Genomic DNA, 26,322 nt, shown 5'->3' on the forward strand with positions numbered 1-26,322 from the left:
AATACGTGAGGGGGCCGTGTTTTTTCGATTACTTTTTTCATTTATTTTATTATTATTTTTTAATGTATTTAATTTTTTTCATTTTCCAAAACAAATATTAAAAATAAATGAAAAAAGTTATCGAAAAAACACGGCCCCCTCGCGTATTAGGAGGGCAGGGTGAGTCACCAGAACCAAGGACGGGTGTTTTTGACGAATCTAACATGTTAAAAATTGAGTTTGAAGTTATAATGGGTTTGTATAGGAAGGGGGCGTGTCTGATAAAATGAATATCAAATATCTAAATACTGAATCAAGCAACGTAAAAACTGTCTGGGGGGCTCACAAAAGCCTGAGAAGATGATAAAATGACCAAAAGTTTTTTTGAAAGTGAAATATCCCTTTAAATCATCGCTTCATTTAAATACTAACTGGACCGTGGCTGGACTGCCCTGGCTTCAAATGATTCACTCTTTCGCCTTTGTCCTATATGTACCGTTCTTAACCGTCTACATTAGTATTTATTATTGTGTTTTTGTATTCAATCCATTTCCCGCTTTTATTTGGGTGATACTGTATGTTGAATCGTTGCCAATGAAATATTCTATCTATTTATTTTTCCTTCACAGGTGGTGAAGGAAAACTGCAGCGAGAATTCCTTCCTGTGGTGGACCATGAGACCTGTTCCAGACCAGACTGGAGGTGAGACTACGTGAAGACCAACATGATGTGCGCTGGAGGGAATGGTGAGGATGCTGGCTGTCCAATGATGGACATGGTTAGTGTACTGAGATAACGTCGCTGTTGGGTGAAAAAACTTTGCTTTTCAGGAAATGAAAAAAAATAACCTATTCCAATGTTGGATCCAATGTTGTTATTATTAAGTCACAAGCTCTTGTTAATACTTTTCATTGGTTAAATATTTATAAAACCCCACAGACAGACTTAAACACTTTCACTACCGCTATTAATTTCAACAACATTGAATTGCCTTGTTGTTGAAATGTGCTATACAAATCAAATTGCCATGCCTTGCCTATTAAAATAAATTAAAAAAATACCCGATTTACATGTTCACAGTGCGTCACATCGCAATGCGTTGCGAGTTAAAATAACAGAAACTTGCTTTATAATCACAAATACAAATCTTCCCTTTCTGCCTATCTACATGTAGGGAGACATGGGTAGCCCTCTGAACTGTGAGGTGAATGGCATCTACGTCGTCCATGGTATCAGCTTTGGGTCCAGAATGTGCAATGTCCCCAAGAGGCCCACTATCTTCACACGTGTCTCTGACCTCATTGAGTGGTTCAACTCGGTCAGTATGAAACCTATAACTGATTTATAGAAAAGTGATCTCATAAAGCACTGGTTCTCAAACGTTTTCATATATTATGTATTGGTGGCAGATCCCCCCCCCCCCCCATCTGAAAACAATTGTCCCAATTATTATTTTTTAGTAGACATGGGTGTTAAAGTTGTTAAACTGATTTTGATGCTATATTAACTCATTTTGCTGGGGACCCCCTGGAACCCCCTCAATGACCCCTGGGGGTCCCCGGACCCCACTTTGTTGAACCACTGTCATACAGTATGTACTTAAACCTACATGATGGTTTGTGGACTCAAATATTCCGGGCCACTCAGTGTGACCTCATGTCTCAACATTTTCCAATGTGTTCAGATTATATTCCTCTGGAATAAATGATGGTATATTGGATTACTACATATATGGTCTTTCTTTGTTTATGTGTTTCCAGATCATGAACTAAGGAGGAGAAGAATCAGATCACCAAAACCGGCTCGACTGCAACTCCAGTATGTTCAGAACTCAGAGATCACATCACACCAGGCCTTCCAGACCTTCACTGGCTTCCGGTCAAGCAAAGAAATCTACTTCCGGTCAAGCAAAGAATTCTCCTCAGCATCTACAACTCCCCCCACACACACTCTCCTATCCAACTCCGTCCGCCAGCATGTCCCCACACACTCACTCGGCAACCAACTGGAAATCCCCAGGACCAAGGACCAAACCTTAGGTGATAAAACATTTTCAGTTGCTGTTTTTAGAGTGCACATCAAAGAGGCCCCCACCCTTCCATCCTTCAAAACTGCCCTCGAAACCCACATTTATAATTTACTATGTATATTAACCATTGTAAAAGATAAAATGAGTCTAGCATCCACATGATCTAACTCAGTGTCTATCAACCTTTTTTGTGCCAAGGCACACCTGGCATAGCCAAAAAATCCCAGGGCACACCTAAATATACGGTATATATATATATATATATATATATATATATATATATACGGTATATCTATATACACACACTAGGGGTGTGCCGATACACTAATTTCACGAAACGATACGATACGATATTGGGCACACAACTTCAATACGATTTCGATACGATACGCACTTTTTTATAATGAAAATATATGGGGGAGAAAAAAAGCAAATGCAAACAAATATTTCTGTTTTTGCATTATTCAGACATGCAAACTTGTAGCTTTTCAGCTTCCACTAGCCGTTTTGAATCCAAATAGGGCAATAGTGTGACACCTGACCCGAAAAAAAACAGCATTTTGTCACCCATTTCACCTCGGGGCTGTTTGCATGCCTGATTATTATTATTGTTTAAAAAAATATGGTATATGATATTTTTTCAAACCTTCTTCAAACGACGCGGCACACCTCAGCAGTAGCCCCGTCCCAAAATTGGGACGTTTGCCAGGGTTGATAAACACTGATCTAACTGAAGTTATACTGTGTTGCACAGCTGTGTTTTTCTGTACTGCTATCTTGCTTTTTCTGAATTAGGTAATTTGTAACAGCAATTTTTAAATCTTTATATCTGGCAATGTACTTTCTCATGGAATCTGTTCCTTTGTGGGCAATGATCCTATAATAATTATGATGAATGTGTCACAGTTCTACACAGAGGAGCAGGACAGCAAATGTCTTTATTAAAGCCAATAAAAAGCAGAAAAGACATAGCCTGGCTCCAGACCATAGACCCCGCTCACTCCACTAAGTAGACTGCGCTTCAGTCTGATAATCAGGCTAGAAAAGACAGGATTTCCCAGACTCCTAAAAAAAGAGAAGTCTCCAGGTTTCCTCCACTGGCACGGCCCTCGTGACAACGTCCACTGCCCAGCGTCAACAACCACAGAACGGACAGAAAGCTACTAGTTAGTCTCACTCTGTGACAAAAGTATTCATTCAGTGTCATTTTCCACACGCCATTCATTCGTTCCTTCGTGATTTTCAGCCCTAACTCATTTTTTGACTAGTGAGAACCATACCGTATATAGAAAATGTCACAACCTACTGTGTACTGAAAGGTAGGAGAAAAAAAGCAGCACTCCTTGGCCCAAAATGGCTGAAAATCAGCCCCCTAGATTGGAATAATGCCAAAAATGGACTAGAGTAAAATAAATACACTAAAGCTCCAAATTATTACAACATATGGTATGAAATATTTATTAAAATACCACAGTGTGTCGCAGCATGTGTCATTTGTACATCAACCCTCCCACCCACCCCCCAGATCAGGCCTTCTGTTTCACTCACAGGTGTGAGTTTCTATTGGCTTGGAATCCTCGTCCAATGAGTGACCAGATTACTGCTCACTCACTGGGTTACTTGCAGCGGAAAGTAACTAAGTACATTTACTCAACTAATATACGTAAGTACAATTTTGAGATATGTGTTTTACTTTACGGGAGTCTTTCCAATTTTCAATACTTTTACTTCTACTCCACTACATCTCAGAGACAAATATTATACTTTTACTCCACTACAATTATTTGAAAACTTTAGTTACTAGTTACTTTGTAGATTTGGATTATTATTACAAAACAGAAAACACACATTAACCACTTCTTCAGCCCTATTGAGTGTACCAACGTCGCGTCACCAAAAGTTAGCCACGCCCCCTTTTTCGACGCTACAGCCCTTTGGGGGTCAAACTGTACATGGAGACGGGTTTAAGACTAGAGAGTAACGGTGGTTTGTGTTTGTAAACATTAACTTCTTTGCCGACTACATAGTGATCAGTGCACACTGTACATGTGTGGCTGGTCTATGAGAAAGCTGTTCACATGTTGCAGCTCTCCTCTTGAAGATTGAATACAGTGTGAGGCTAACAATGTATTAAAGAGAATAGACTAGTATGGCTTGGATCTCAGCTGTACCACACAAATAATTAACGTTCAACAACCTGCCCAAATACAGCCGTGTTTGTTCACGTCATTTTCTCAAAGGTAATATTTTTACCAAAAACATGAAACTGCTATGTTGTCTCTGCTAACTAAAAGTAACTAGGTAATGTAACTAGACTAGGATAGCCTAGGAGTGTTAGTGATTTTTTTCTCTCTCTAACGCTCTGACAGGCGCGCTGCTACTACCGTGTGAGGTCTCCAACTTTAATAAAAAAATAAAAAAAACTATTTCACTATTCACCGAAACAAGGCAGTTTTGTGTTGTTGAAAGTTTCGGTGAGTAGCAAAATAGCTTTGTTTATTTTATTAAAGTTGGAGACCTCGCACGGTAGTGGAACGTTGGTCTATGAGTAGCTCCATAAAGAACCTCTCACTCCGCTACAGCTCCGAGATGAGGTTCTATGTCGTTCTCATCCAGGATCGGTCGAACGTCCGCCAAGCTCCGCTGTTTACCCTTTTGTATACATCGTATTCCAAAATTAATGGTAGATTCCAAACCGCACGGATGTTTAAGGTTTGGTTCGGAACATAATATTTTAGGTCTGGAGCGAAACTACCCGTTTAAATCGCTTATTTAGTCAGCCTGTGGCCATGTTTCCCATTGTAGCCAAACCGGGAGCAGTACTGTCAGCGGACGTAGGGGGGTTTTCCGGGTTGAATGGGAAACATGGCCACAGGCTGACTAAATAAGCGATTTAAACGGGTAGTTTCGCTCCAGACCTAAAATATTATGCTCCGAACCAAACCTTAAACATCCGTGCGGTTTGGAATCTACCATTAGTTTTGGAATACGATGTATACAAAAGGGTAAACAGCGGAGCTTGGCGGACGGATCCTGGATGAGAACGACATAGAACCTCATCTCGGAGCTGTATAGCGGAGTGAGAGGTTCTTTATGGAGCTAGTCTATGAGCAGAGCAGCGTGCCTGTCAGTGCGTTAGAGAGGAAAAAAAGTCACTAACACGCTGGACCATCCTAGTTACATTACCTAGTTACTTTCAGTTAGCAGAGACAAAATAGCAGTTTCATATTTTTGGTAAAAAAAAAATACCTTTGAGAAAGTGAAGTGAACAAACATGGCTGTACTTGGGCAGGTTGTTGAACGTTAATTCTATGCGTCGTACAGCTGAGATCCAAGCCATACTACATCTATTTGAGCTCCGTGATGTTGCCTCTATGCTGGAAAGCTGACAAATTGTAGTACTGCTTTATCTACCACATTACCTCGACCCAACCTGCTATGGCACTTATGAACTGAGCAAGTCCTCACTATTGTGACTGTGAGTTTAAAAAACAAACACGGTCGGGTCACTGTTTACAAGCTGTTTATGTACCCTCAACCCTCAGCCCCAATCCTCCCAAAATGGCCGCCGCTACCAAAAGACACTTGTTGACGCCCCCTTCAGGATTTTTTGGTACACCCTATATACATTTCTGTAATTTCAAAATAGATCTACAAGCTCACAATGCACAATGTGTTGCATCGCGACGCATTGTGAGCTTGTAGATCTGCTATTTTCTAAATATATTTTATACATTTGAAACTTGTGAAACAGGACATTCTGCAAAATGAGTACTTTCTACTTTTGGTACTTTAAGTACATTTTGCTACCAATACTTGTGTACTTTTACTCAAGTAAATGTTTAATTCTGGACTTTTATTTGTAACAGAGTATTTCTACATTGCAGTATTGATACTTTTACTCAAGTAAAAAAGTTGAGTACATTTTCCACACCTGTTGTTGTGACACATTGTGTGTCTGTCAGTGAAAAAAAGAAAGAAAAATAATATATATATATATATATATAATCTGTGTATCTATCAGTTTAAACATCTGCAGCAAATCTAGAAAATGTATTTTGCTGTGATTAAACAAGCTTAGTACCACTTAGTAACCAGTAGATGGCAGCATGAGACAAGGATTGTTCCTTACTGTTGTAGGAAGTGATATTAAAGGTTCCTCCCTTTATAAGAAACAGTATGACAGTAAACACCTGTGTGTTCAGCCTCCATTTTGACACAGACGGCAACGTAGAAGAACCAACACATAAAGTTTAATGTAGGGTAAGTGTTTTAATAACATATACTAGTTTTATTCCCTCTGTGATGTAAAAGTTAATGTTGAGTCATTATTTACATACTAAAACTAATCTAATACTTATCTAAACTTTAACCACCTAGATTCACTATTCTGGGGTGGACTTTCTGTGAAAATAGCAGATCGACAAGCTCACAACGTGTTGCAGCGTGACACGTTGTGAGCTTGTAGATCTGCGAGGCAGAACAGGAAGTTAAAGATGTTAATCATTGTTGAGATTGTCCTAAATGTTTATAAATAACTATTTGACAGTTAGTTTTTACTTTAGTTGCAAATACCATGATATAAAAATACTTTGTAACAAGTAAAAGGCCTGGATTTAAAATTCTACTTGAGTAAAAGTACAAATGTATTGGCATCAAATTATACTTATAGTGCTAAAGTAAAAGTACTAAGATCTTTCAAAATGTGTCAAGCCCTTATCGAAAACAGCAGATCTACAAGCTCACAACCCCGCGTCACATAACGACTCGTCGTGCTGTGATATGAGTGAGAGAGAGAGAGAGAGAGAGAGAGAGAGAGAGAGAGAGAGAGAGAGAGAGAGAGAGAGAGAGAGAGAGAGAGAGAGAGAGAGAGAGAGAGAGAGAGAGAGAGAGAGAGAGAGAGAGAGAGAGAGAGAGAGAGAGAGAGAGGACTTGCTTCTCTCCCCTCCCCTAAGGCAAGTCAGTTTTATCAAACCATGTGACTTCCATAGGGAATGAATTGAAAAGGCCTTATGCTTCACATAAGGCAGCGACAAAACACTTGTTTTAACTGTGTGAGCCAGGCCCTTGTGTTTCCTGTTTTGCCCAGTCTCTGTTTCCTGTCTTGTCTCAAGGAAGCTTTTGAAAGGAAAGGACATAAATTCCGTCCGTTCTCTAGATATCTCATGTGTGGCAAAACTCGCACGGGAAGTTTGGTGAAATACATTGCAGTGGATAGAGCCGGCTTGGAGCAGCTCATGAACAAACATTATTTCTGAATGATTGAGACCATTGTAAAATAATCTGCTGTGTTGTTTTTCCATGTACACTCTACATCATTTTATTTAGGTATCCAAAGAGCAGAGAGAGTATGATTCTCACTGGGCAGCCATAAACTCTCAGCTGTTGATAGACTGATTGACAGTCACTGATTGACAGCTGTCTGACAATCAATCAGTCAACATCTGTTGACAGCTCACACACGTGACGTGTCCCATTTCAAGTTTTCAAAAGTATACAAAGCTTTTGAAAATAGCAGATCTACAAGCTCACAATGCATCAAATCGTGATTTGTGATGCATTGTGAGCTTGTAGATCAGCTATTTTCTTACTCTGTTTTATAATAATAATAATCAAATCAATTTCACAATCAAAAAACTAAGTACATGTACTCAAGTACTGTATTTAAGTACAATTTTGAAGCATTTGTACTCGAGTATTTCCAATTTCTAATACTTTTACTTCTACTCCACTACACACGTGTGTGAGCTGTCAACAGGTGTTGACTGGTTGATTGGCAAGCTTTCAATCAGTGACTGTCAATCAGTCTATCAACACCTGCGAGTTTATGGCTGCCCAGTGAGAATCTTACTCTTTCTGCTCTTTGGATACCTAAATAAAATGATGTAGAGTGTACATGGAAAAAGACAGCAGATTATTTTACAATGGTCTCAATCATTCAGAAATAATGTTTGTTCATGAGCTGCTCCAAGCCGGCTCCATCCACTGCAATGTATTTCACCAAACTTCCGGTGCGAGTTTTGCCACACATGAGATATCTAGAGAACGGACGGAATTTATGTCCTTTCCTTTCAAAAGCTTCCTTGTTTTGTCTCACCTCCCTGTTGATTACTAGTTTTCACCACCTGTGTCCTCTTAGTCCCCCAGCCTATCCTAGTGTTGATTGTCTGGTGTATTCACCTGTGTCCTGATAATCCCTCCAGTGTTTCCTTCAGTGCACTGTTGGTTCGTTGTTTGAAGTTGTGTGAGTTTTTGTCAGTCTTTGTTTCCTGACTCCTTGTTGCCTTGTATTAAGTTGCCTTAGCTTTCCCAGTATAGTTTTCCCTTTCTCCCTTCTTGTTTCTTTTGTGTTCTGACTGATTACCGGTGATTGACTTTGCCTGTACCTGGACTTTGATTGCTGCCTACTCCTCTTGCTTTGTTGAAAATAATATATGATATGAGCTGCTCTGCCTCTCATTAGTGTGGTTGCCCGAATAGTCTGGTTCACTATGTAATTTTGTCGGATTTTTTTGAAGATTTGCAAAACTATACATTTTTGGAAAGGTTATTGTCTAAGGAATCAGAAAATCAATGTTTGCATTTGCCCAGTTGTGTATATGGCGGCCATATTGGCAATTACAAAATGGCCGCCCTAAAATGTACGTTTTTTAATATCTCGGCCTCTAAATAAGCTGGAACATTGATTTTAACTCCTAAACCTACATTTTCAGTGTCGAGGAATCCAATGGTGGTAATTATAAAGCTACAAAACTTTACAATATTAACCCTTAGATGCATGACTGAGTCCAAAATTACCAGATGTGGTTGTTTGTAATCTTTGTATCTTTGTAATTAAAAAAACATTTATCAATTCATATTGAAGATTTGCAAAACTATAAATTTTTGGAAAGGTTATTGTCTAAGGAATCATAAAATCAATGTTTGCATTTGCCCAGATGTCTGTGGCCATATTGGAATTGACAAAATGGCCGCCGTAAAATGTATGTTTTGTAATATCTTGGCTTCTAAATAAGATGGAACATTGTTTTTAATGGCTATTTTCAGGGTCAAGGAATCCAATGGTGCAAGTTATCATTTCATTTTTTGTATCATCCCATTGACATAATCCATCATATGGGTAAAAACAGCACAGCCCAGGCAGTCAGTCAGATACTAACTCAGTGTTCTTTTTATTTCTTTTAACTGTGAACTTTGGATGTTTGTGTAACCATCTTAAACATCATGACATGTGTAATCTTAGACAGTCTCTATCCATCATCATCATCATCATCATCATCATCATCATCACTTTCGTGCATCACAGCTTGGGAATCATCATCGTTCTGGCACTGGCTGCTGCACTGACACATTTCAGTACAGGCTAAGTCCTTAGCTTTGCAGGAACATCTGCCAGAAGAACAGTCTGATTTGCACTTGCATTGAACCATCTCAAGGATGGCCTTTGGAGCTGGGAGGACCTCTGTGGTCGTTGGTTTCAGCATGCCACCCGAAGTACCCATTTTGCAGGGGAACCAGCTATGGATCCTGCAGAGCAATGGCTGCTTGTGCCCATGCCCTTGTTTGGACATGGACTCTCAAAATGTGCTGTTTCAGAGCTCCAGGTGTTGGAGGGAGCTTGTCACTTTCTGCCCTGTGCTTGCAGAACAGATGCCATCGCAGTTCAGGGATTGTCTTGATGTTGATACCCTTGGGTGAGTAAGCTGCACATACAAAGGACTCCAGTGTTGACAGCATTCCTTCTGTCACTTCTGCTTCATCCAAAAGCATCTGCAGAGCTTTGATAATATCTCCATCCGTTTTGAGGTAGACCTGCAGCCAGGTTGCCTTGCTTATACGGGAGAACCTCCCTGTGTTGTCGGCCCCAGTGAATGCATGGAAGGCTGGCAAAGCCTTTGCTCTTTCTTTACCTAGAGCTCGCCACAATCTTCAATCTGCACAACACCAGAGGCCATAGAAATGGACGTGTTCATCAGCAGGAGGTCGTAGTTTGCTGTGACTAGCACTAAAACGTCCGTATCTGGGGAGAAAAATACCAACTGTGCATCAGGTGGGTTTCGCTGTGAAGCCAGCACAGCCTGGTGGATCAGCAGTGTGTCTGCTTCTTCGTGGTTATTTTCTTCAAAGACCAGGTCTTTGTTGCTCCTAGTGTATCTAGAAGCAGACGTGATGATCAGCTTGGAGGATCCCCTGTTGTACTCTAGTGTTTTGGTATCAAGATAGTCAGTCAGATCAGCCTTCGTCTTGTCATGGGAGAGGAACCTGCTCATCGGGATGTGTTTGATGGTAGGCAAGGCAACCTGGCTGCAGGTCTACCTCAAAACGGATGAAGATGTTATCAATGCTCTACAGATGCTTTTGGATGAAGCAGAAGTGATGGAAGGAATGCTGTCAACACTGGAGTCCTTACAGCTTACTCACCCAAGGGTATCAACATCAAGACAATCCCTGAACTGCGATGGCATCTGTTCTGCAAACACAGGGCAGAAAGTGACAAGCTCCCTCCAACACCTGGAGCTCTGAAGCAGCACATCTTGAGACTCCATGTCCAAACAAGGGCATGGGCACAAGCAGCCATTAATATGCAGGATCCACAGCTGCATCCCCTGCAAAATGGGTACTTCAAACACTTGGATGGCATGCTGAAACCAACGACCACAGAGGTCCTCCCAGCCCAAAAGGCCATCCTTGAGATGGTTCAATGCAAGTGTAAATCTGACTGTTCTTCTGGCAGATGTTCCTGCAAAGCTAAGGACTTAGCCTGTACTGAAATGTGTCATTGCAGCCAGTGTCAGAACGATGACGATTCCCAAGCTGTGACGCACGAAAGTGATGATGATGATGATGATGATTATGATGATGGATAGAGACTGTCTAAGATTACACATGTCATGATGTTTAAGATGGTTACACAAACATCGAAAGTTCACAGTTAAAAGAAATAAAAAGAACACTGAGTTAGTATCTGACTGACTGCCTGGGCTGTGCTGTTTTTACCCATATGATGGATTATGTCAATGTCAAAAAATGAAATGATAACTTGCACCATTGGATTCCTTGACCCTGAAAATGTAGGTTTAGCCATTAAAAACAATGTTCCATCTTATTTAGAAGCCAAGATATTACAAGACATACATTTTACGGCGGCCATTTTGTCAATTCCAATGTGGCCACAGACATCTGGGCAAATGCAAACATTGATTTTATGATTCCTTAGACAATAACCTTTCCAAAAATGTATAGTTTTGCAAATCTTCAATATGAATTGATAAATGTTTTTTAATTACAAAGATATTGCAAGAAAACAACCACATCTGGTCATTTTGGACTCAGTCATGCATCTAAGGGTTAATATTGTAAAGTTTTGTAGCTTTATAATTACCACCATTGGATTCCTCGACACTGAAAATGTAGGTTTAGGAGTTAAAATCAATGTTCCAGCTTATTTAGAGGCCGAGATATTAAAAAACGTACATTTTAGGGTGGCCATTTTGTAATTGCCAATATGGCCGCCATATACACATCTGGGCAAATGCAAACATTGATTTTCTGATTCCTTAGACAATAACCTTTCCAAAAATGTATAGTTTTGCAAATCTTCAAAAAAATCCGACAACATTGTAAATCTAAGCATAAGGAACCAGACTAGAATGGACAACCAGACTATAGTACTCTACCGACTTTATTATTATAGATAAACTTTTTTCATATTCGTTATTTCTCCCACAGTTTATTTTTCCCAATTTCCTGCCATATGTCAAAATGACCGGCTTCACCGGGAATAGACTGCTTGTACTTTGCTAAGAGATTGGTTACATAGTTTAATTGATATTGATTTATTAGTGCATTAAATTTCCCCATCCACTTTAATGGGAAAATGAGAAAACTCAAATTCAAGTATTTTTTTCTCAGAAACCGTAAAGGCTAGAGTTAAATAACTTGGAGGGGAGGTTCATAGTTTATTGCCAAATTATTAATAAAATAATAATAAAAATAATTACACCAGTCAGACACATGGTGATGCTAAAACAGCCCACTTTACCTTTTGGCCTATAACTTTTGAACCGTAGGTCGTAGAATAAAAACATATTTTCCCCTGGATTCCTTTGGTCATGTCGCAACTCCTCATATAGGCCACTCCCATTTGCGTCTGGATAGATTTTCCGATATTGATTTATTAGTGCATTAAATTTCCCCATCCACTTTAATGGGAAAATGAAAAAACTCCCATTCAAGTACTTTTTCTCGGAAACCGTAAGGGCTACAGTTACAAGACTTGTAGGGGAGGTTAATAAATTATTGCAAAATTATTATAAAAATAATCACACCAGTCGGCCACATGGTGGCGCTATAACAGCCCACTTTACCTTTTGGCCTATAACGCTTGAACCGTAGGTCGTAGAATAAAAACATATTTTCCCCTGGATTCCTTGGGTCATGACGCAACTCCCCATATAGGCCACGCCCATTTCCGTCTGGATAGATTTTCCGCCATTTAGAATTTTCTTCAAAACACACTTTTATCTCCTCCTCCTACAGATTTTGTCCAAATCTCACAAAAATCGGTACACATGATTTATGGAACCATGCGATAAACATATCCAAGCGGAATTGTTATAGTCTATACCGTTCGGCCGTAATTGGATCCCAAAGTTAGTGGGAGGGGCCCGTTTTACAAACAATGCCTAAAAACGCGAACGAAACGTCCAGTCAATCCCAAATTTGAATCACATGTCGAGGATGGTTTACTCAACAAATCCCCAAAAGCATTTCCACTTTGACCCATAGGGTGCGCCTAAAATGCGCAAAATGTAACCGTTTGACACAAAAACATGATTTTTGGGGGGATCAGTTCTCTCAAAAAGAAAAGCAAGTGATCTCAGGAGTGACACGACGATGTCATTGGCCCGCTATGTTTGTGGGAAGGGCCTGTTTCTTTCGTGGGAGGGGCCTATTTCCTCAAATCAAAACGGCACGCGTCACGAACGCGGGATCCGATCGGCACTGAATTCGAATCGCACGTCGTGCGTCCTCCGACGGTAATCCTCCCGGCGTAATCCTCACGTCCCGGTGGCCGCCCGCGACCCGCGACTGGCGTTGGCGCAACCACACTTTGCAATTTCCCAGAATTGCGACGCGTCTAGTCTTGTGCTTGGGTTCTACTCTGTCCTGCCTCGTACAGAGAGGGAGAGAGAGAGAAAGAGAGATCAGGCCATGACACAACTGGAAGTGAAACTATGGTGCTGTGTGTCTTGTGACCATGACAACACAATGTTTATCACTATGGCAACACAATGTTCAGTATTACAGCCAGATACTCTTGCTACAATATTACTCCTGTACACCTTTTACCTGACTTATTGCTGGAGTAATTGCTTTTAAAAATACTAGTATTCTAAAGTACATGTTGGTTTTCATATCAATTTGTTGTATTGATAACAATGAATCTACAGAAATTCATAACTGTATGAAAACACTTCATGAATGTTTAGTTTTTTAGAACGACTATAAAAAAACAAACGGCATGGCAATGTTCTGACGTGTGTGTGTGTGTGTGTGTGTGTGTGTGTGTGTGTGTGTGTGTGTGTGTGTGTGTGTGTGTGTGTGTGTGTGTGTGTGTGTGTGTGTGTGTGTGTGTGTGTGTGTGTGTGTGTGTGTGTGTGTGTGTGTGTGTGTGTGTGTGTGTGTAAAGGTCTCTGCTGTACCATGAGTGAGTCTGTGGAGAGAGAGGAAGGGGGTGTGGCCTCTAAAAGCGCCCTGTGTGAAGAACATGAGAGGTAGGATCATCATCTATTGTGTAGCAGTCCAGTCCGTCAATAGAGACTGATGGATTCCACATGGATTGTAATGATTGAATATAAGTAAATTAAATAAAGTTCATCCTCTCTTTCTATCAGGGTTGATCAGCACAGATCAGAGTCTCCTGTACCCAGCTGTGTCTCCATGAATAGTGACTGGTCCATGGATAGACCTATTAACTTCAAAAATGAACACCACTCTACTGATCACAGGTCAGAATGTAAAACACACAGAAAACAACACATGATTTAGTTGTTATCAAACTCTACTGAGCACAGATCATGAGGTATATAATGTTCTGGCTCTTAATACTTTAGTTTTGTAGTATAAACAGGTTATTATGGTTTTAATAATGTGGTACTTAAAAGTAGCAAGAATAGCAGATCTACAAGCTCAAAATACCTTGCATCACAATGCTTTGTGAGCTTGTAGATCTGCTATTTTCTTTTAAATGTCACACCTATAATTAGGGATGCACCATTATATCGGTAACGTATGGAAATCGTAAAATGCTATATCGGTATCGAACCGATCTAAAAATAAACCAGATTATTTTAACCGATATTGATGACCCAATAATAATGTACTTACTACTGGCAGAGCAGCCTGTCTGCCTGTCTCTGTCTCTTTAAGAGAGTCAGCTGTGGCCCCTCCCTCCACCCTCCTTCACACACACTCTGCCTGCCGTCTCTCACAGACAGAGCAGCAGGCTGCAGCATCGGTGGAGAGAGAGAGAAGCATAATAGCATATAGTAGTCAATTTAATTATGTGCTATTGTCAACCCTACAGTAATGTATCAACACACATCATGGTCAGTGTATGATAATTGAATAAAAGTTTTCCTTAATTATGGTTCCAGAAGTGTTTACCACAGACCAGAGTCTCCAACACCCAGCTGTGTGTCTATGCAGAGTGACCGGTCTAAAGGAATACCTCCTAACTTCAGTAATGAACCTGGACCTCCAGACACAAAGTAAGATCACTGATCTCTGTGAACTTCATCTAGAAAGACACAAATAATGTGTCTGCTCACAGATGTAGACAGTAGTAGAGTATCTCACTGTCAGCTGTAGTGATCTTTGATTCAGTCATTCTTAGGTTGTCTTGGACATAGAGTAGCCCTAAACTGTAGTCACGTAAAAGTATTGTTACTTTTTACTTCTACTTGAAAGTAGAAGTAAAAGTGTCTAATGAAAATACTACTCAAGTACTGACTTCCTTTATACGAACCTGATTTATCGTTTAACATAAACTCTTAACTTTCCCCTCTACACCAAATCACTTTGCCAAAAATAGCCGATCTACAAGCTCACAACACTGAATGTTCGCCCAGATGTGGTTAAATAATCAGAATGAAATAGAAGCCATTGTTCTTGCATCAATACAAAATAAAATAACGTTTGAAATCTTGCCCAAACCTGCCTAGCGATGATGTCACTGGTAGGCAGGTATCTGAACTGTCCACAGCCCTCCTCTGAGACACAGAAATGTTGTCATCTTATAATGATCATTAGTGAGGACCAATTTAATAGGTTGAAAATGGGTGAAGAGGTTATTTGATTTAGTTTTGTAAATGAACAGGTAATGACAGTGTTAATACAATAACCTTTGTTTTCAGTTATTAATAAACTCATCATACTGTCAAACAGACACGTGACATGACATGAAATGTCTATGATTCAAGGTTGTTGGACTGAAAATTAACAGAAGAAATAGAAAGGTTGAATTCTGGGGTCGATTATGTCAATGTGTTTTTACATGAGACTCAAACTTGTCCTAATATAGACAACATTTCATGACAATCTCTAAATGTTCTCATGACCCACTCAAATATGTATTTATGTATTCATTAAATAAATAAATAAATAAATGAATAGTTTGTTTATCTATTTAACAACTATTCACAGTTGTTTTCTATATAAACATGACATCAAATGATACATGTTCATTAATGTTCGTCATTAAAACCAAACTCAGTATAGAAAGACGTTTCTGCACCACGATCGCTGCACTTCTGAAATGTTCCCTGTGGACGTTGAAGTGTTTTATACTTCAGAGAAGGGAGTTTATATAAGAGATGTTTGACTAGAAGTGTGTGTGGATTCCACATGGATTGTATGATTGAATTTAAATAAAGTAAATCATGTTCATCCTCTCTTTCTATCAGGGTTGATCAGCACAGATCAGGGTCTCCTGTACCCAGCTGTGTCTCCATGAAGAGTGACTGGTCCATGGATAGACCTATTGACTTGAAAGATGAACACCACTCTACTGATCACAGGTCAGAATGTAAAACACACAGACAACAACACATGATTTAGTTGATTTAGTCAAACTCTACTGAGCACAGATCATGAGGTATATAATATTTTGGCTCTTAATACTTTAGGTTTGTAGTATGAACAGGTTATGATGATTAGAGTTTATTTCCAGTTATTAGACTCATCATCATATATTCCAAAGTACATGAGATAGATTTTTTTTGATTCAAGGTTGTGATTCATTGATAGACACTAATAGACTTTCAGCCTATTATCATCTCTAATGTTGCCTCAATGTGACCTAAAAGGTCAAGTTTAAGTTTAAATAGAAGTGAAATATGTGAGGAGTTGGGAGAGACATTATGTTGACTATTTTACCAATGACAACATCCTTCAATATCTGATACATAAATCCACAGAAAATATTGTCTGTGTTCAGGGGCGTGCTGGGACCAAAATTCAGCTCTGGGATTTTCCGAACCGGCCCACCGTTTTGTTTTGTCAACGGGGGGGGGGGGTGGTTGTGCTGCGTTTTAACCCAGCAACCCTATGTAAATTGCGCCACTGCTGATAAACGTCCCAGCCCAACAGTAATGTAACTAATAATTGGGCCGCACGACCCGGAAATTACCGTAATAATCCTAAAACGGGAGCAAAAAAAAAATTGTTTTGTTTTTTTGGGTGGCCCACCGGCCGTCTGGCGGCCCGTAAATGGCGCGGCCGTTCTGGAATTTTCCCGAATTTCTGTGTTCTACTTAGAGGTGATTTACTGCCAAATAAAATAATGTCAACTTTGATGATTATGAGTCAGGCTCCATTAGATAGAACTGTGTCATAATTAACTGCATGCATTACCCATCAGTGTCACGCAAAAGTAGCAAAAATGGCAGATCTACAAGCTCACAATACCTTGCATCACAATGCTTTTTGAGCTTGTAGATCTGCTATTATCTTTTAAAATGTCACACCTATAATGACATGCCCAAATGGAGGCCAGGTTCAAAGTGGTTATGTCTGTCTCTAGATTATATAAATATTTAACCAATACAAATAGCAAATCAATCATGATATTATAAAAGAATAATGATGTTCTATTGTCAACCCTACAGTAATGTATCAACACACATCATGGTCAGTGTTTGATGATTGAATACGCTTAGTTTTATCATGATTCCAGAAGTGTTTACCACAGACCAGAGTCTCCAACACCCAGCTGTGTGTCTATGAAGAGTGACCCTTCTAAAGGACAACCTCCTGACTTCAGTAATGAACCTGGACCTCCACACACAAAGTATGTGAATCCTCCTATACAATAAACACCAGACATGTACACATACACATGTAGTAGGCATGAGTGTGTACATTTCAATATCGGTGGTATTATTAATAATCAAATTAATAACCATACATTTGGAATTATGTGTATTTAAAATTAAGAGTCAAAAATGTAACGAGGCACCATGAAAATCAACTTATGACTAAACACAAGCTTAATTTGTATTTAACCTTAACTTTAAACCACCAATAAAATAATGAAAGATTATAAAATAATCAACTATTATTTTATTTCAATAAATATACAAGATCTGAAGGGGAAAACGTTCTTGTCTCGGCAGAGCCTTTTTAAGATGTGTGTCAACATATGTCAATGTTCTATAAGGAATAATAATTCAACTTGAGCAATGACCAAACTAGATTTGATATTAAAAATATATAAATGTATTCAATCAAACCTAGGCATGCAACATTTAATAAAAAGGAAAATCTCAACATTAAATGTAATCAAGGTTTTAGCTGGATTCAGATGGAAGCTAAACCTAAGCTAAACGTGAAGTTGTAGATCCGTCCTATTGTCTCAGTCTCCACCCAAGCCCAAGCTTGGACTTGAGGAGCCTGTGTATGGCAGAATGCTGCCCATGTGCTGTGCCTATGTTCAGGCAAGAGCGCAGTCGTCGTAGCGTTGAGCAGGGGCCAGTCAGGAGCTTTGTGGCAGGCTGTACTATCTTTAGGGATGCCTAGGCCAGGCAGAAGAGAAGCAGCGGAGACACAACTTGGTCAGGGTCAGATCGTCTGGGGGACCCCAAGCTGTTGTGTCTGGCTTGTGGGAGAATCAGGCCTTCCAGTCACGGAGGTGCGGTGTGAAGAGCTTTGTGGGCATCTTCTTCTTCGCAGTCCCTTGCTTCCTCGCAGAGAGGGGGCTTCCGAAGAAGTTGTCAAAGTAGGGAGCTTTTGAGTTAAGAGGGGGGGTCACACAGCGCTTATATACGTTGCGTGTTTACAGTAACATGAGGCTGTTGCAACACACGTGTTCTTCCGAAATACATATGTTGTTGTTTTGAGGCAAAGACTTGTCCAGAAGTTGTGTCCATCTTTGGAAGTTCAGTGGCATATGAAGTAGGGGTGTCGGAAAAAATCGATTCGAATACGAATCGCGATTCTACTGTTGGACGATTAAGAATCGATTCATTTTTTATTTTTTTTATCGATTTAAAAAAAAAAAAAAAAAAGAATTACCTTGGATTTACCTTTGTGTGTTTACATTATTATCAGTTGATAAAACCTTTACAATTATAAAAGCTACATACATGTACTCTGTTCTCATGCCAGCAGATTGGAGTAGATCCTGAAATCCTATGTTTTGAATCAAGAATCGTTTTGAATCGAGAATCGGTTTGAATCAAAAAATCGTTTGAATCGGAAAAAATCGCTTTTGAATCGAGAATTGTTTGTTTTGAAAAAATCGATAAAAATCGGAATCGTGACCCCAAGAATCGGAATCGAATCGATTCGTGAGATAGCAGACGATTCACAGCCCTAATATGAAGTCATTGCTCATACATTGCTCATGGCTTAAATTACACATATTCTGCAAATGTCGTGTTTATTTTATTTACACAGTTATTACAAACCATTGAATCCAGTGCAGTAAACTACGATGAATATGGTGCAAATAGCATATGTCATAATTACAATCAAAATCATGATTAATGAATTGGAATGATTACATGAATGAAACATTCAAACATTATGACATGAGTGGTGACATGAGTGGTTACTTGTCAATAAGTCAGAGTGTTATCTGTGGGATGATAACATAATCCAATAAAGGAAACAGTATTATAATCCAAGAATCCTGATCCATTCTGGATTGAGTCTGTGGTGATCCAGTGAGTTTGCTTTGGAGACAAACATCTGAAAATAGAATGTAGCAAGTTTTGGGTTGCACTTCAAAGTGAGTCAAACCTTGCGTTTGCGAAATTAGATGCAACTGTCATCTGTGTCCATGGTCCAGGTTCAGTGGGACATTCCTGAGGGTCAATAGGTCAGTTTGTGCAGCCAAGGCTCCTAATGACATGTAGATTGAGCCATCAGTGTCAGACAGTTAGAAATACTTGCTGTGTCCATTTGTTCATCCAATATTATAAGTGTGGAAACTGTATAAACAGTAATTGTGCTTCTATATCGACCGATAGTTACTACACACATCAAAGGGGGTTTAAGTCCCTGCTCTTTTACCCGTCTGTAAATAGTGCTTTCTCTACAGACCATGAATGCAGCATTTACTATGGTGAAAGAACCCCCCCCCCCCTTCCATGCTTTGAACCCGAAGGCATGGACAGGTGGCTTTCCTGAACTTGAATGAAGCATTTTATGTTGAAAGAATTGCCCTCTGTATGATATATCCAAATCCATAGCATGATGTGTTGTGAGCTTGTAGATCGGCTATTTTTTTACTAAATAGCCTATATCAAAAATCTTAACCGGGCTGGGCGAGCACATGTCCACTCACCGAGCCCAATCGCACAGAGTCACAGACACAACGAGAGGTCCATCTTAATTTAAGGTATTACATGTGAAAACTGACTCAATAACTGCAACTGCTAATTTCACTTTGATAGTTAACCATTATTTCTACTGGATTGTTATGGTAGGATGTGATATCCCAGGCTCAAGAGACACATGGGTACCTTTGGGTAGTTGTGGCTCACTTATTTAATTCATTAGTTAATAAAAAAATAATAGAAACAGAACACATGGAGTTTTTGGGGGTTCTGGCACTTGCAAAGATTTTATTCATTTATTCACTTTTTCATTTATTTATTTGTATTTTGCCTGTGTTGCTATCTGTCTGTTGGAGTGTAAAACAATCTAAAGGGAGAGCATGTGGTGAGATGAAAGTGAGAGAAAAGGAGAACATATTGAGGTTTAAGACTGAATAATGACATCACAACAGTGTTTATAACAACACATTTTACTTTTGGATGATTATTCCATTTGTGGAGTTTCTTTTTTCATGACAACAGATATTCTGACTAGAAATGTCAAAAACATAATGAGCCCTTTTGGAAATGTCAGCCCTTCTAATTTTCTCTGCACGTCCCTGATATACACAACACTATAACTTGATAAAGTGATATCATGCTAAATTACATGATGTGCAAATGACTAAAACACACAAGATATACACAGCAAATTATATTAATTTAACTCTCTGAGAATCTTGAAAAAAAATCATAATGTTGAATCACATGTCGAGGATGGTTTACTCAACAAATCCCCAAAAGCATTTCCACTTTGACCCATAGGGTGCGCCTAAAATGCGCAAAATGTAACCGTTTGACACAAAAACATGATTTTTGGGGGGATCAGTTCTCTCAAAAAGAAAAGCAAGTGATCTCAGGAGTGACACGACGATGTCATTGGCCCGCTATGTTTGTGGGAAGGGCCTGTTTCTTTCGTGGGAGGGGCCTATTTCCTCAAATCAAAACGGCACGCGTCACGAACGCGGGATCCGATCGGCACTGAATTCGAATCGCACGTCGTGCGTCCTCCGACGGTAATCCTCCCGGCGTAATCCACGCGTCCCGGTGGCCGCCCGCGACCCGCGACTGGCGTTGGCGCAACCACACTTTGCAATTTCCCAGAATTGCGACGCGTCTAGTCTTGTGCTTGGGTTCTACTCTGTCCTGCCTCGTACAGAGAGGGAGAGAGAGAGAAAGAGAGATCAGGCCATGACACAACTGGAAGTGAAACTATGGTGCTGTGTGTCTTGTGACCATGACAACACAATGTTTATCACTATGGCAACACAATGTTCAGTATTACAGCCAGATACTCTTGCTACAATATTACTCCTGTACACCTTTTACCTGACTTATTGCTGGAGTAATTGCTTTTAAAAATACTAGTATTCTAAAGTACATGTTGGTTTTCATATCAATTTGTTGTATTGATAACAATGAATCTACAGAAATTCATAACTGTATGAAAACACTTCATGAATGTTTAGTTTTTTAGAACGACTATAAAAAAACAAACGGCATGGCAATGTTCTGACACTTCCATGAATAGTGACTGGTCCATGGATAGACCTATTAACTTAAAAAATGAACACCACTCTACTGATCACAGGTCAGAATGTAAAACACACAGAAAACAACACATGATTTAGTGGTTATCAAACTCTACTGAGCACAGATCATGAGGTATATAATGTTCTGGCTCTTAATACTTTAGTTTTGTAGTATAAACAGGTTATTATGGTTTTAATAATGTGGTACTTAAAAGTAGCAAGAATAGCAGATCTACAAGCTCAAAATACCTTGCATCACAATGCTTTGTGAGCTTGTAGATCTGCTATTTTCTTTTAAATGTCACACCTATAATTAGGGATGCACCATTATATCGGTAACGTATGGAAATCGTAAAATGCTATATCGGTATCGAACCGATCTAAAAATAAACCAGATTATTTTAACCGATATTGATGACCCAATAATAATGTACTTACTACTGGCAGAGCAGCCTGTCTGCCTGTCTCTGTCTCTTTAAGAGAGTCAGCTGTGGCCCCTCCCTCCACCCTCCTTCACACACACTCTGCCTGCCGTCTCTCACAGACAGAGCAGCAGGCTGCAGCATCGGTGGAGAGAGAGAGAAGCATAATAGCATATAGTAGTCAATTTAATTATGTGCTATTGTCAACCCTACAGTAATGTATCAACACACATCATGGTCAGTGTATGATAATTGAATAAAAGTTTTCCTTAATTATGGTTCCAGAAGTGTTTACCACAGACCAGAGTCTCCAACACCCAGCTGTGTGTCTATGCAGAGTGACCGGTCTAAAGGAATACCTCCTAACTTCAGTAATGAACCTGGACCTCCAGACACAAAGTAAGATCACTGATCTCTGTGAACTTCATCTAGAAAGACACAAATAATGTGTCTGCTCACAGATGTAGACAGTAGTAGAGTATCTCACTGTCAGCTGTAGTGATCTTTGATTCAGTCATTCTTAGGTTGTCTTGGACATAGAGTAGCCCTAAACTGTAGTCACGTAAAAGTATTGTTACTTTTTACTTCTACTTGAAAGTAGAAGTAAAAGTGTCTAATGAAAATACTACTCAAGTACTGACTTCCTTTATACGAACCTGATTTATCGTTTAACATAAACTCTTAACTTTCCCCTCTACACCAAATCACTTTGCCAAAAATAGCCGATCTACAAGCTCACAACACTGAATGTTCGCCCAGATGTGGTTAAATAATCAGAATGAAATAGAAGCCATTGTTCTTGCATCAATACAAAATAAAATAACGTTTGAAATCTTGCCCAAACCTGCCTAGCGATGATGTCACTGGTAGGCAGGTATCTGAACTGTCCACAGCCCTCCTCTGAGACACAGAAATGTTGTCATCTTATAATGATCATTAGTGAGGACCAATTTAATAGGTTGAAAATGGGTGAAGAGGTTATTTGATTTAGTTTTGTAAATGAACAGGTAATGACAGTGTTAATACAATAACCTTTGTTTTCAGTTATTAATAAACTCATCATACTGTCAAACAGACACGTGACATGACATGAAATGTCTATGATTCAAGGTTGTTGGACTGAAAATTAACAGAAGAAATAGAAAGGTTGAATTCTGGGGTCGATTATGTCAATGTGTTTTTACATGAGACTCAAACTTGTCCTAATATAGACAACATTTCATGACAATCTCTAAATGTTCTCATGACCCACTCAAATATGTATTTATGTATTCATTAAATAAATAAATAAATAAATGAATAGTTTGTTTATCTATTTAACAACTATTCACAGTTGTTTTCTATATAAACATGACATCAAATGATACATGTTCATTAATGTTCGTCATTAAAACCAAACTCAGTATAGAAAGACGTTTCTGCACCACGATCGCTGCACTTCTGAAATGTTCCCTGTGGACGTTGAAGTGTTTTATACTTCAGAGAAGGGAGTTTATATAAGAGATGTTTGACTAGAAGTGTGTGTGGATTCCACATGGATTGTATGATTGAATTTAAATAAAGTAAATCATGTTCATCCTCTCTTTCTATCAGGGTTGATCAGCACAGATCAGGGTCTCCTGTACCCAGCTGTGTCTCCATGAAGAGTGACTGGTCCATGGATAGACCTATTGACTTGAAAGATGAACACCACTCTACTGATCACAGGTCAGAATGTAAAACACACAGACAACAACACATGATTTAGTTGATTTAGTCAAACTCTACTGAGCACAGATCATGAGGTATATAATATTTTGGCTCTTAATACTTTAGGTTTGTAGTATGAACAGGTTATGATGATTAGAGTTTATTTCCAGTTGTTATTAGACTCATCATCATATATTCCAAAGTACATGAGATAGATTTTTTTTTATTCAAGGTTGTGATTCATTGATAGATAACTAATAGACTTTCAGCCTATTATCATCTCTAATGTTGCCTCAATGTGACCTAAAAGGTCAAGTTTAAGTTTAAATAGAAGTGAAATATGTGAGGAGTTGGGAGAGACATTATGTTGACTATTTTACCAATGACAACATCCTTCAATATCTGATACATAAATCCACAGAAAATATTGTCTGTGTTCAGGGGCGTGCTGGGACCAAAATTCAGCTCTGGGATTTTCCGAACCGGCCCACCGTTTTGTTTTGTCAACGGGGGGGGGGGGGGGGGGTTGTGCTGCGTTTTAACCCAGCAACCCTATGTAAATTGCGCCACTGCTGATAAACGTCCCAGCCCAACAGTAATGTAACTAATAATTGGGCCGCGCGACCCGGAAATTACCGTAATAATCCTAAAACGGGAGCAAAAAAAATGTTTTATAAAAAAAAAAAAAAAAAAAAAAAAAAAAAAAAAATTGTTTTGTTTTTTTGGGTGGCCCACCGGCCGTCTGGCGGCCCGTAAATGGCGCGGCCGTTCTGGAATTTTCCCGAATTTCTGTGTTCTACTTAGAGGTGATTTACTGCCAAATAAAATAATGTCAACTTTGATGATTATGAGTCAGGCTCCATTAGATAGAACTGTGTCATAATTAACTGCATGCATTACCCATCAGTGTCACGCAAAAGTAGCAAAAATGGCAGATCTACAAGCTCACAATACCTTGCATCACAATGCTTTTTGAGCTTGTAGATCTGCTATTATCTTTTAAAATGTCACACCTATAATGACATGCCCAAATGGAGGCCAGGTTCAAAGTGGTTATGTCTGTCTCTAGATTATATAAATATTTAACCAATACAAATAGCAAATCAATCATGATATTATAAAAGAATAATGATGTTCTATTGTCAACCCTACAGTAATGTATCAACACACATCATGGTCAGTGTTTGATGATTGAATACGCTTAGTTTTATCATGATTCCAGAAGTGTTTACCACAGACCAGAGTCTCCAACACCCAGCTGTGTGTCTATGAAGAGTGACCCTTCTAAAGGACAACCTCCTGACTTCAGTAATGAACCTGGACCTCCACACACAAAGTATGTGAATCCTCCTATACAATAAACACCAGACATGTACACATACACATGTAGTAGGCATGAGTGTGTACATTTCAATATCGGTGGTATTATTAATAATCAAATTAATAACCATAAATTTGGAATTATGTGTATTTAAAATTAAGAGTCAAAAATGTAACGAGGCACCATGAAAATCAACTTATGACTAAACACAAGCTTAATTTGTATTTAACCTTAACTTTAAACCACCAATAAAATAATGAAAGATTATAAAATAATCAACTATTATTTTATTTCAATAAATATACAAGATCTGAAGGGGAAAACGTTCTTGTCTCGGCAGAGCCTTTTTAAGATGTGTGTCAACATATGTCAATGTTCTATAAGGAATAATAATTCAACTTGAGCAATGACCAAACTAGATTTGATATTAAAAATATATAAATGTATTCAATCAAACCTAGGCATGCAACATTTAATAAAAAGGAAAATCTCAACATTAAATGTAATCAAGGTTTTAGCTGGATTCAGATGGAAGCTAAACCTAAGCTAAACGTGAAGTTGTAGATCCGTCCTATTGTCTCAGTCTCCACCCAAGCCCAAGCTTGGACTTGAGGAGCCTGTGTATGGCAGAATGCTGCCCATGTGCTGTGCCTATGTTCAGGCAAGAGCGCAGTCGTCGTAGCGTTGAGCAGGGGCCAGTCAGGAGCTTTGTGGCAGGCTGTACTATCTTTAGGGATGCCTAGGCCAGGCAGAAGAGAAGCAGCGGAGACACAACTTGGTCAGGGTCAGATCGTCTGGGGGACCCCAAGCTGTTGTGTCTGGCTTGTGGGAGAATCAGGCCTTCCAGTCACGGAGGTGCGGTGTGAAGAGCTTTGTGGGCATCTTCTTCTTCGCAGTCCCTTGCTTCCTCGCAGAGAGGGGGCTTCCGAAGAAGTTGTCAAAGTAGGGAGCTTTTGAGTTAAGAGGGGGGGTCACACAGCGCTTATATACGTTGCGTGTTTACAGTAACATGAGGCTGTTGCAACACACGTGTTCTTCCGAAATACATATGTTGTTGTTTTGAGGCAAAGACTTGTCCAGAAGTTGTGTCCATCTTTGGAAGTTCAGTGGCATATGAAGTAGGGGTGTCGGAAAAAATCGATTCGAATACGAATCGCGATTCTACTGTTGGACGATTAAGAATCGATTCATTTTTTTTTTTTTTTTTTGATTTTCAAAAAAAAAAAAAAAAGAATTACCTTGGATTTACCTTTGTGTGTTTACATTATTATCAGTTGATAAAACCTTTACAATTATAAAAGCTACATACATGTACTCTGTTCTCATGCCAGCAGATTGGAGTAGATCCTGAAATCCTATGTTTTGAATCAAGAATCGTTTTGAATCGAGAATCGGTTTGAATCAAAAAATCGTTTGAATCGGAAAAAATCGCTTTTGAATCGAGAATTGTTTGTTTTGAAAAAATCGA

The 26,322-nt window shown here is 39.2% G+C and overlaps 1 protein-coding gene across 28 annotated transcripts in view; it reads left to right on the top strand.

Moving 5' to 3' along the window:
- Window positions 1–6,202: 6,202 nt before the first annotated feature.
- LOC308076445 (protein NLRC3-like) overlaps window positions 6,203–26,322 on the top strand; it is a 46,183-nt gene continuing 26,063 nt past the window's right edge. For 3 of the 28 annotated variants that reach the window (XM_080416691.1, XM_080416712.1, XM_080416714.1), the window contains exons 1-9: window positions 6,241–6,271; window positions 13,701–13,785; window positions 13,906–14,019; window positions 14,668–14,781; window positions 15,976–16,089; window positions 17,247–17,360; window positions 22,130–22,243; window positions 23,438–23,551; window positions 24,756–24,869. In XM_080416691.1, coding sequence (XP_080272817.1) covers window positions 13,715–13,785; window positions 13,906–14,019; window positions 14,668–14,781; window positions 15,976–16,089; window positions 17,247–17,360; window positions 22,130–22,243; window positions 23,438–23,551; window positions 24,756–24,869 — 869 coding nt within the window. In that variant the 5' untranslated portion in view covers window positions 6,241–6,271; window positions 13,701–13,714. Of the gene's footprint in view, window positions 6,272–13,700; window positions 13,786–13,905; window positions 14,020–14,667; window positions 14,782–15,975; window positions 16,090–17,229; window positions 17,361–21,422; window positions 21,482–22,129; window positions 22,244–23,437; window positions 23,552–24,755; window positions 24,870–26,322 lie in introns of those variants that run through there. The other 25 variants (XM_080416702.1, XM_080416716.1, XM_080416692.1 and 22 more) reach the window with 25 other exon arrangements.

Source organism: Gymnoscopelus braueri (genome assembly GCF_963280865.1).
Source record: "Gymnoscopelus braueri genome assembly, chromosome: 20".
NCBI classification, from domain to species: Eukaryota; Metazoa; Chordata; class Actinopteri; order Myctophiformes; family Myctophidae; genus Gymnoscopelus; species Gymnoscopelus braueri.